General features: G+C 39.8%; 1 protein-coding gene across 1 annotated transcript; it reads right to left on the reverse strand.

The window, feature by feature from the left end:
* Positions 1–332: 332 nt before the first annotated feature.
* On the reverse strand, positions 333–11,483 carry pcca (propionyl-CoA carboxylase subunit alpha). The gene is made up of 23 exons (XM_030442658.1): positions 11,377–11,483; positions 9,965–10,042; positions 9,684–9,731; positions 9,312–9,380; positions 8,547–8,660; positions 8,259–8,312; positions 7,982–8,113; positions 7,176–7,212; positions 6,921–6,999; positions 6,136–6,238; positions 5,814–5,908; positions 5,429–5,579; positions 5,082–5,225; positions 4,446–4,520; positions 4,238–4,306; positions 4,022–4,097; positions 3,722–3,935; positions 3,450–3,552; positions 3,147–3,245; positions 2,911–2,964; positions 2,498–2,638; positions 2,106–2,183; positions 333–1,550 (listed from the first exon to the last, which is right to left on the reverse strand). Exons 1-23 carry the CDS (start codon positions 11,428–11,430, stop codon positions 1,482–1,484), a joined length of 2,136 nt encoding a protein of 711 aa, XP_030298518.1. The 5' UTR covers positions 11,431–11,483; the 3' UTR covers positions 333–1,481.
* Between the last annotated feature and the right edge of the window lie 971 nt (positions 11,484–12,454).

Consider the following 12,454-nt stretch of genomic DNA (forward strand, 5'->3'; position numbering starts at 1 on the left):
TTTGAAAAATGTTTAAGGATACAATTAAAATGGGATAAACTATATATTGCTGGATTTTAAATCTAATTTGCCACATGATGCATCGATCATCTGGAGGCTGTCGTTTATAAGTGTATAAGGAGTGAAGAGAAAAGAGAGTCGGTCACGTGTCTAAACGATCAATCCTTGTCTGTCTTTAGTCTCTAGTGCAGGCTTAGAAGGGCCTGTCTGCTCAAATGAGTTTCAAACCATGTGAGGAAAACCCTGCACAGCCTGACTAAGCTCCTAGACTTTCTCACCGTCATGTCTTGACTCGTTTACACAGATTTTTCCTTCAATGTATGACCCATCTGTAAGCGAGAAGTGGTGTTTATTTGTATGTCCAAGTCCAATGTATATACTCGATCAGTTGTATTGTGACATCCATTTTCTTATTACAACTATTGTTTCGGATGTAGCCAGACAGCAGTTTAGTCAAAGACAAGAAGAGTTACGGTTTGTAGAAAAGAATGAGCACTTTATTGTTTGTGTAGTGTCTTGTAGGGTCTCATTTCAACAAATTTACAACTATATTCCTACGTTTTCCTATTTACCTCCAGTGTTATCAACACACTATTTGGTACTGTAACACTTCATAACAATCATAATAATAAATGGTAAATTTATAGTTAATTAAACTATAGTTTATTAACCATATTACCTATAGTTAGTTATTTCATTGTTAAACAATAAAATGTTTCATGAACCATCTATTAAGCAATTGTTTATTGCATAGTTGCAAATGATTTTTATGATACTTTGTAAATGGTTAATAAATACTGTTTAGCTCATCTATAAACATTATTTGGATGGCCATTATAAAGTTGCAACTGATGTTTATAAACACTTACAATTATTTAATAAGTGGTTTATAAAGCATTTCATTGTTAACAGTGAAATAACTATTAACTAAAGTGTAATCAACTGTACATATTTACCGTTTGTCAATGATGGTTGTTAAAGTCTTAAAATTTTGTTTACAGTCTTACATTACTGCCACCTTCTGGTGCTAAAATCATGGGAAAATGGCAGACATTTCCTTAAGTAGACATCTCAAAACCTTCACACACTAACCAAAACTTGCTGCAAGGCCAGACAGCATAGAGGCAAAGTGAGAAAATAAATTCTTTGTAGGTGAACAAAAACTAACAGGTCTAGAGAATACAAAAAGTAGAAGCATAACACAAAGGTTTTTACAAGACAGTTTCATCCAACCCAACAACATACAGTAAAGGAGTTTGAAATGTGGAAAAGACACAAACACAGCTGATACAACTCAGCTCTGAGTCACCATCAGGGAAACTAAACTCCACTGGGGGGCCACTGTGTAGGCAAAAAATGAAAAATCTAGGATCCGTTCACATCCAGTCTGTTTGTGTCCACAGAGGAACATCCACACTGGCAGAGAGGAGTAAGGCTCATCCTGGTGCTGATGTCACACATCAAAAAGGACAAAGGTGGTGTTATTCCAGCTCCACCAGCAGGTCTCCTTCTCCCACCGTCTCCCCTGGTTTACAGTGGACTTTCTTAACCTGAGGGACAGGAGGTCACACACAAACACACGCAGTTAAACATTAAAACATTCAAGGCCAATGCAGTATATAGAACAAGGCTGAAACTTAAAGACAATAGAGAACAAAGTCCCTCCTTTTCAGGATTCCTCAATGGGGAAAAAAATGTAATATCATTTTACAATCTTATCCCTAAACTGTTTTATGACAAACTGCAACTTTATCAAATTGAAAAATCTTTTATATTGACAAACATCTTATCCTTAGTATATGGCACAATTCAAATACGATCAAAAAATTATTTTCTCTTTACATTTTTTCTGGAATAAGGTGCAATGGTGTTCCACAAGAGGCGCAGGTAAATATGCGTCTAATTCACCTCCATGAATAATTATTAATTTACTCCCAATGACTACACCAGCCACTATTCTATGGACTGGGTCCTGCCTCGTTAAATGCTTTACTTGGGATGCACTGATTTCACTGACTGATTTAGCAACACACACATTAAATTCTCTGAACTTGATATCAGTAGTTACTGATAAAAACTTAACAGTGAGTATTTCAGATAGTTACCTTTGCTTGCTTGGCAGCAGTCAAACTGTTTTGCATCTTCATAGCTTCAATTACACAGATCTCCTGACCCTCCGCAACCTACACACATTTACACACACAGAAACATTAGACAGTGTGTAAGAACCATGGTTTAGTAGCATTACAATTCAACCTATAATGTTAGCAGCTTGACTATCTTAAAACATTGCTAATAAAATGAAGATAGAATAGTTGATTGCTTTAGAATAGACCCCCTTCACCAAATGAGAAGATGTTGACATAGATAACATCCAATAAAATATTGTTTCTCATTGTGACAATGTTCTTAGTGATAAATGTACTGGACAATGTGTTAGTAAAGGTCTTCTGTATGTACAGTATGTTATACACTTCTACATATTTGGATGTGTTACCGTATCTCCAGGCTTGACGGACACAGCCACAACTGAGCCTGGCATCGGTGACCGCAAGATGCTGCTGGTGTCTTCTGCAACTTTCTCTGGCATGTAGGAGTTCAACTCTGCTGCCAACTTGGACAGAACGCGAACCTTAAACTACAGAAGAATACACAGTGTGAGAAACACCGGAGGGAGGAGCCCATTTCTTCTGATAAGAGGAACTGCTCCTACAAAATAACATAGTTACTACTTAGAAAGGGAGCTTGAAGAAAGTACGCCAAGTAATTAAAAGAGGAATCGTTACAGTTAATTAGGGTTTAACCCATCCCCAACCTAAACTAGAGCCCGCTGAGAAAGGATAACACTAGAAACAGCACTTTGTGTGTGTGATTAAGTTATAATAATGACATGCAGACAGGCAGCCTTACTGATGTGCCCAGGTACTGCAGAACAATCTGTCCTGAAGCATCTCTGGACAGACACTAAAAAAAGAAAAACAAAATGTATAATATTAGACAATGCATGCAAAATATCATCTGCACCGCCACATGAGAGTCTAAATAACTTTGTCAACAGTTTTTCTTTTAATGCGCAGTTTTTTCAGCTTACTGTATGAATTATGTGAAAAATATGACATATGTGTGTGTGTGTGTGTGTGTGTTACCTGTAGCATCCTGTCTGTGCCATTGATGGTAAGTGGCAGCAGTGTGGAGGCCAAGTTCCACTGTCCACTGACTTCCACCTTACCTCCATCCACCTCCACCTATAGACACAAACACAGAGTAGTATATTCTTATAGGACCTGATGCCTGGTTTAAACAGTTGATGTCTGCAGTATTAATCTCCAACATGTTTTCCTTATCTTTCCAGTAGAGAAAGGCTCAATGGCGTCAAGGACATTCAATACCTTTATCAACAGGAATAATGATATATTCAATTTGTTCAAGGATGCACATTAAATACTCACAATATAAACATTTCCTGATTTGGTAACCTCCATGGAATACAATCCTTCGCCAAGCTCTGCACACAGCTCCCAGTGTGTACATTCTACAGGGGTGGAGGACACCCTGCAACACATATACATATATACTCCTTTTATATACAGATATATATTTAACCAACATTTCATTTATTTTTCTGTGTACACAGAGTGCCAGGATGAAAAAACATACGAGAACTGATGGTAGGTAGGATGATGTAAGGCAAACTAGACCATCCCCAACATCAAGCACTTACCTCAGGTTGCCCAGGACCTTCTGTGAACGCAGCTGAGCAGTGATGTAGAGTGCGGCTGCCGAGGCCAACAGCTCTCTGCGGTTTCCCACTTCCAGCTGGTGCCCCTTGAAGCCGTCGGGGTAAACCTCTGGCAGGAAGTTGGTGCTGATATCGCCAGAAATAAAGCGTGGGTGGGTGATGATTTCCCTCAGGAGGGGGATGTTGTGGGTCACACCTGTAGAGAAGAACAAACATCATTACAGAAAGACAACACCTTTTTCAAAGTGTCTGTGTGTCACTTGTGAAAATCTGTCGATGTACCTCTGATAACATAATTATCCAGAGCGTCCTCCATCTTGGACAGGGCTTCAGCACGTGTAGCTCCATAGGTAACCAACTACAAACACATACCAGAGGAAATTATAACAGAGACGCAAACCCTTTCTTTTGTAATCAACTTTCTGGTGGTGACCATCTGTTCCCAAAAATTAGAAACACATCACTGACAAAACCAAGTATATTTAATACATCACTGACCTTAGAGATCATTGGGTCATAGTAAATGCTGATGTCACTTCCCTCCTGGATGCCGCTGTCTACACGGACCTGACAGAGGGAGGAGCAGACAAGAAAGGGTTTCATATATGCAGAATATAATTTGAAAAGCAGACAAACAAAAAAAAACTACAAACTAAAGTATATGAGTGAGGACTGGATGCGCGCGCACACACACACACACACTTACATTGCTGAGGTTGAGAGGCTCTTGGTATTGAGACAGCCGTCCAATGGAGGGAAGTCCAAAAGACTTGTAAGGATCCTGACAGAACGAAACAACAAAAACAGGTTTCACTCTCATGAGCACCTTAAGCTGAATGTTAGATCAAGTTTTAAATGTTGATGAAGGTTCTCAGTCATCCAGGTCATGTCAGGTTCTAATTGCTCTTTCGTAGGCAACTGGACGTGTTTCAGTTTCTTGAAGACATTTTACCTCTCATCCAAGAGGCTTCCTCAATTCTAACTACCTCGAGGGGAGTTGCGGGCTATTAAACTCTGTGTGGGAGTGTCCTTACAGAGTCGTTACCGTCCTTCATGTGGGTTGCTAGGGCTAAGTGAGCCAAGGAGTGAACGCTTGTATAGCTGACTGAGGAGGTTGGGCCATTTTGGCTTCAGGTGCCAAAGAACAGCTTTCATAAGAATCAGTGGGGGTCCACCTGCAACACTGTTTTCAGGTTTTAAAGCTACATCCTTGCTGTGCACCCATCACACACACACACACACACACACACACACACACACACACACACACACACACACACACACACACACACACACACACACACACACACACACAAGCACAAGCACAAGCACACATGCAAACCTCAGCGTAGACTCGGCTCTCAATGGCCCAGCCATTTATTGGGATATCTTCTTGTTTGTGCAGCAGTTTGTAACCCTTCGCAACCCTGATCATCTGCTCCACCAGGTCCAGGCCAGTAATACACTCTGTGATTGGGTGTTCCACCTGGGGTCAAAGTTCAAAGGAGAAGATACATAATTTCATCAAGAAAAAGGGGGTAGGCTAGGAGTTTCATTACTTTTTCTAAATTTCTTCTATCCTACACTTCACGAACATGAAGCAAGGTCTCGTGTTCGTTGAGGGTTTTTCCAAGTGAAAATAAAGATAATCTAAACCCAACTGTCACATCCACACGGCCCCACGCTGACCTGTAGACGTGTGTTCATCTCAAGGAAGTAGAAGTTCTTCTTAGAATCCACAAGGAACTCCACTGTGCCTGCAGACGAGTACTGGACGGCCTTGGCCAGCTGCACGGCCTGCTCACCCATCGCCCGCCGTGTCACTGAGTCGAGGAAAGTACTGGAGAGGACAGGTATGTACAAAAGGAAGAATTAAAAGCCGCCCATCTCTTTACTGTATGGGTAGATACTCCGCACTGCTCTCTGTACAATCACCCTTTATAGCGTTTGCTTACAGTACTACGGGGATATGATTCATACTTATATTCTAATTCACTTGCAGCATACGATACACAAAAAATATTACTAATATTAAAAAGCCAATCACCCCATACTGCCAGAGTTTGTCACTTACCTAGGAGCCTCTTCCACAACCTTCTGGTTCCTCCTCTGGATGGAGCACTCCCTCTCATTCAGCCACAGAGCGTTGCCATGTTTATCAGCCAGCACCTGCAACAAGCACACAGAGCGCCCTGATTACCTCTGGTGAATGAGAGTTGATTTGTGATTTACAGTTAATGATCACAATGATTCCATACTGATATCCAGTGTAATAATTGAAACCATATATCCAAATCACACTCTTCAAAAGAATATTACATTCACATGACAGACTTCTGGGTCAGGAATATTGCAAAGAATTCCCCTCGCAGTCTTTGTGTGCATGTGAGTCGTACCTGTATCTCTATGTGTCTGGGATTGTCTATGTACTTCTCAATGAGCAGCCTGTCGTCTCCGAAACTGGACGCCGCTTCCTGGGATGAGAACCGGAAACCTTCCCTGTAACAGCGAACACACACACAAAGTTGCAGCGGTTATAAAAGGTAGCATATACAAAGATCAGTCTTACTCAATAGTAATAGCTAAACGTAAAAGTAGGTCTCTAAAAACAACAGTAGTTAGTAGGAGCAGACTGTGAATCAGCAGGTTAGGGAGTTGAAGTAGATGATTTACAAGATTAAGTACAACATCATGTGCCACCTTAGAAAATACCAGGCTTTCCAAGTACCACCGTTATGACTTACGTTAAAATACAGCAGCATGGCCTTTTTTGAAAGCACAGGGTATTCGTTGTATTGATGTATAAAGAAGTTTAACAATTTGGAAGGCAGACTTCCAAAAAAACACCATTCAAGTCTCTTGCTCAACTGTGGTACTTGGGAATTTCAGAGGATTCAATGCTGATTGGATTTATCATCCAGTTGTTAGCCTCAGCCATCATTGCAAAACTGTTCTTTTGTAGTGTTTATGAACCTCTCATTTTGCCTTAATTACTATCTTGCCATCGCAGTTTTAGTTTAACTCATAACTAATTAAGGATGACATGTGTGTGGACAACTATCCTTCCTATCTCATCTTAGGATAGGAATTTAACTACACAAAACCTTCCAAACTGAACGTTTTCCTAAGTAACTGCCAAAATGACAGCATCACTGCTGTTAAAAACTGGTAAAAACATTACCTCGTCTCCTCGTCATTCCAAGCAATCCTCATTCCTTTCCCTCCTCCTCCTGCAGATGCTTTGATCATCACTGGGTAGCCTAGAAGCAACACAGAGATAAATCAACACCACAATTGTAAACATACTTGTTTTATCCAGAGATTTTACAAGTCAAAGGAAAATCTTTTTTGCATTAAAAGAACAGTGGGATTGTCTCTCTCTTACACACACACACACACAAGTATTGTACATTGTGTTGAAAAAGTGGTGACTTACCAATTTGTTGTGCAATCTTCACAGCGTCGTCAGCAGTCTGACACAAAGAGAGGTTTATGTTGAGTCATCATGAACTAAAACATTACTGACAACTGTGCAAGAATGACCTCACCATACTATCAGTAAGATCTGTCTTGATGGTTTTAAATATTAAGTAGTTATGTTTGTTGAATAATCTGTCACTGTGTAGTGTCGGTTGATTGAATTGCTACAGGATACTGAAATCCAGACCTGGAATAACACTGGAGTTGGACTTGGATGATGGATTAGTCAGTAGTCAAGGTGATAAACACAGTAACTTGTCTTGTTTGGGACTAGATGCTTCCCATAGAAAATCATAAAAACATGCATTTCACAAAACAGAAGTTAGTTCTCATACTTTCTGTTTTCTCCTTTCAAAAAATAAAACATATCGTTTGACAAAGACTCCTGTTAAAGCACAACTCTCACCTTTGCGAGGTTCTTATGCATGTTCCTTTTCAAAACTCCATACTTGTCTATGCTTTGTCTTTGTGTGTGCAAATTTGAGTGTCATTCCGTCAAGAATCTCAAATAATAGCTGATTTATCCGGAGGTTGATGGATCTCAGTGGCATATGGAAATGTTCCTGAACCACTGGTAAAAATGTTTTGTGTATGGGTGTGGGGTATTTTGTATGAATGACAAACATCTTATTGTTACAGGACACAATTAAGCATACATTTGTTAATGCCAACTATATCATTCACACATTTTTCAATCAATATTCGGTTAAGAAAAAATAGGAAGAGGTGCTTGTAAATAGAGCTTTGTATTTGTGCCCGTACCTCGACCACTCCATCAAATCCCGGGATAGTGTTGACCTTAGCAGCCTTAGCAATCAGCTTGCTCTCGATTTTATCCCCCATTGCCATGATAGCATGGGTGTCTGGGCCGATGAATGTCACGCCCTCTGCTGCCTAGCAACAAAAAAACAATACAGTGACATATACCACATAAAATCATACTGATACCAAGGTCCAGAACAAACTTCCATACTCAACTGCTCTTATATTTATGAGCATTGAGAAAATAAGAGTCTACCTGATTCTATGTATTACTCACCAGGCGCTTTGCAAACTCTTTGTTTTCAGACAGAAACCCATAACCAGGATGAACCTTTACAGAGAAAAAAAAAAGTTGATTTGTTTCACAGGCTTTGGAACATAACATTTTAACTTTGAAATTATATATCTGTGGATATATTCTAGAGATTAAACGGTAGAGAAATATTTGGCACCAACATCTAACCAGATTTATGGATGGATGATCACATGGCTCACCGTTCAGAGGAACCCAGAATATCCCATCTACCAACAGTCACACACTGAAATGAGTAACAAAAATGCTTACAGCTTGAGCTCCGGTGGATCTGATGGCATCCATGATGGCGTCCATGTTCAGGTAGCTCTTACTGGTGGGGGCGGGGCCGACACACACCGCTTCATCTGCCATCTTTACGTGAACCTGCACACATGCAAACACAGGAAGTTAAATCCAAACGTCATCTCAACAGTAGAAGAGAGATAAAGAGACTGTGAGATATGTTTTACAAAAATGATTTGGTCTTTTCGATATGATATTGATTTCGATTGTATCTGATTCAGAGCAGGACAGAAACATTGATGCCGTCATTCACGGCAGGGTGTAGCGTTAGCCGTCTTAGACAGCAAAGCTTCCTAGATGCTGGCTTCCTTCTGCACAGTGATACGGAAAGAAAACTGGTCCTACATAAAACTGCTCATGATGAGGTCTGTGGATGATCTTGTTTATGATTTCTGGAAGAAGACACTCCAGATGAGTTTTTTTGTCTCTTTGAGGATCACATGCAGAGTGACATCTAGTTCCATTATACTGTAGAGAAAGCATCTCTACAGCTGATATCTTCAAAACCCTGCAATTTACACCAAAACAATCTGCATGGATGAATAACACTACAGTCAAGAGGAAAATATGCATTTTTGATTTGGGCCAAACCGTCCCGTGAAACTACACTAGCAAGGTAGGATCTAGGAAAGGTGTTTTGTAGCTTTTGAAGTTGACAGAAGTTTCCTGGGAAATACAAACATCTAAACCAAACTACAATCTTTAACTCTGGGTGAACAGGCGGCAACTTACAGCACTGGCGTCGACGTCACTGTGGACAGCTACAGACTTGATGCCCATTTTCTGACAAGTCTTGATCACCTGATGAAGAAACACACAAGATAACCGTAACACTGATTCTTCACTATATTGGTCAATGTCAAAAAGAACACTGTGAATTATATTGTTCATGGTGGAAAAGCAGCCAAGTTTGTGACCCAGGTGATAATACTACAGGGTTGTCCCATCATGCCCTCTGGGGTTTTTATTACAATCACCTCCATTTAGTGTGATGTGAGGTAAAGCTCCAGAGAGTTTATGTCTTTTAGGTGTTCAACACTAATCCTACAACAGCTTCAGTTGGACTGAATGTAGAGTATAAAACCTTGTGTTGGCCTCACTTACCCTGCAAGCAATCTCTCCTCTGTTTGCGATAAGGATCTTATCAAAGGTCTGTGGAGGTAAACAGAAGACAGATTTGGTATTTTTATCACCAACACAACGACGACTTTTCTTTACTTCACCTATTAGTCAGAAGATTAACAACAAGACTTTAAAATGTTTTACCCCTAACTCCTGAGCAAGGCATTTTGTGTCAGAAATCACAGATATAAATCAGAAATAAAATATAAAACACACATCTTTGAATACAAAGGCTCTGACGGTTACAGAGAGCTGTGCATTACCTTTTCATCAGGATTGTAAATGGTGGAATATTGAGTTTTGCAGTGCAGCGTACAGCATCTTGACTGGAATGCGGCATACTGCAAAACACAGACAGAAACACTATATTAGACTACTATAGAGTGATGTAGTAATAAGTCCAACAACCTGGATTCAGTGAGCATTTCTGCACATCCGGTTCTCCTTTCAGACAGTCACTGTACATGTTCAACAGCAGCTTTGTCAACATGATGAAGGCAGATAACTAAACTCTGCTGGGTAAACTGAATGTAAACGTCCCGCTGCAGACAGCGTTTCCTGTCAAGCAGTTAACATTCTTTCTCAAACTCAGACTGGGTTTTGATTAATAATCTGATGTTATGACATCACTACCAAACGCTGTCGTTTCAGCATGATTAACATCATTAGCATGGATAGGGTTATGGTAGTGCTTTTTCCTTCCCACAAGTGAATAAACAAGCTGTTCTCGGGAGGAAAAAAGGCTCCAAGGATACTGTTTGCAGCTGGAAAGGTGGCAGGGGTCCGCCACATATAAACAAAGTAAAACAGCATGAAGTTGTCATTTAAGGTAGGTCAGTTTGTTTATTCAGTTTATACAGTCATAAAAACTGGAGTAAAAAAATTACGATCTCACTCTTCTGATTACAAGTACATAGAGCACCTTTAAACCCTAGGGGCCCCCTAGTGGGTTAGTTTGGTGGAGCATGACACCTTTTATAGGATGCAGTTAAGAGAATAAAATAATAAAACTTTGGATCGGCTGTCTGCACCATAGAAACTTGAGTGATCCAGCTGTGTGTTGCATTTAAACTGTAATTGCAACAGTTTAAACATGATCAAATGTGAAGAATAATTTGACACAGATCAGACCTCAGCTGTCAATGTGTCACAACTAGACCAAATGCACATGCTGTTCCAAAGTCAAAATAAGATGGGAGTAAGCAGTCAGATGAAAATAAGTTCCGGGTTTGAAGAACAGAATTGACGTTGTCTATTTAAATTGTGCGATGAAGAAGAATGACTCGAGTAACACAGAACATGACTTTCTAACAGTCGTCTGGAGCACAGCCTGTTTGAGACAATGTCAAAGTTGCACTTGATTGACGATCTCTGACAAAAGACACACCAGGTAACATTTTTTCACTTGCAGAGCTTCCGGACACATTTTTGCACAACTTCAACAATGTGACTGGTTCCTGTGTGTATCATATATCTAACGTGTGTGTCAGATTGTGTGTGTTTTGTGTTATCTTTCTGCCTTCGCCGTCAAGAGCATTCAGTCCTGTTAACCTGTCACGAGCAGCTTATGAAATATACAAACGGCTGTCATGTCGGCCGCGTGCTGTCGGTAAACACACAGCTGGCAGGTTGTTAGACAAGCTCGTGTCGTGCAGACTGACTCTGGTCAGCTCACCTTTCCAGCGAACAGTAGCCTGTGCAGTGATGGAGAGAGTCTGTGCGCCGCCATGTTGCCCAACTGTGACCGTCAACCACGCCACCGACGCGATGACGTCATAGCTTTAGAGAGCGCGGAGTGGCGGAGAGAGAGGCGTCAACTCCAGTCACATTTTTTTTATGTCAACTTTATTGAAAAGCTTGCTTAGAAAATGAATCTCGATAAATATTCATATGAAATAGAAAAAGCAGTAAAATGTAATACAAACAATTGCGTCTTATTTGTCCCATTTAGTAATACAATTCGGCATCAGTTTGCAGTCACTGGGTCACATGATATGGAAGCTATTGAATGGAAATGCTGAATTTTCGAAATAAATATTCATATAAAATAGAAGAAGCAGTAAAATCCAATTAAAAGTGGTGTGTCCTATGTGGCCTGTGCAGTAATACAATTCGGCATCAGTTTGGAGTCATTAGGTCACATGACTTGGAAGCTATTGAAAAATAGCTGCTGAATTTTGATACAAATATTGATATAAAATAGAAGAAGCCATAAAATCCAATACAAAGAGATTTATCCTATGTGACCTGTGTAGTAATACAATTCGGCATTGGTTTTGCTTCACTGGGTCACATGACATGTAAGCTATTGAAAAGAAATGCTGAATTTTCATAATAAATATTCATATAAAATAGAAGCAGTAAAATCCAATACAAAGTGGTGTTTTTCATTTGTCCCATTTAGAAATACAGTTAGGCATACAAAAAAAAAAAAAAATCAAGTTCATTATGAAGAAGTTATTAGCATTAGCAGAGGAATAATCAGTAAAATCCAACATGTTCCTCAGAAAGACAACAACCAGAGTCAACATAATAAACGTGCTGTCATAACTTAAAGGGCCAGAAATCTTCAGTTCAGTAAAATAACTAACATCAACATCCTATTTCTATTTCTGAAGAAGGAGATTAAATTAAATATGGAAATGAATAATGAGTGAATCAAAAAAATTCATGCATCAGATTCATTGCTCATTGTTTTATAGTCAGAACTGAATTGTCAAGTGCATATGAATTCCCACTCCTACACATCACCC

This window comes from Sparus aurata, chromosome 15, assembly GCF_900880675.1.
Source record: "Sparus aurata chromosome 15, fSpaAur1.1, whole genome shotgun sequence".
Classification (NCBI taxonomy): Eukaryota; Metazoa; Chordata; class Actinopteri; order Spariformes; family Sparidae; genus Sparus; species Sparus aurata.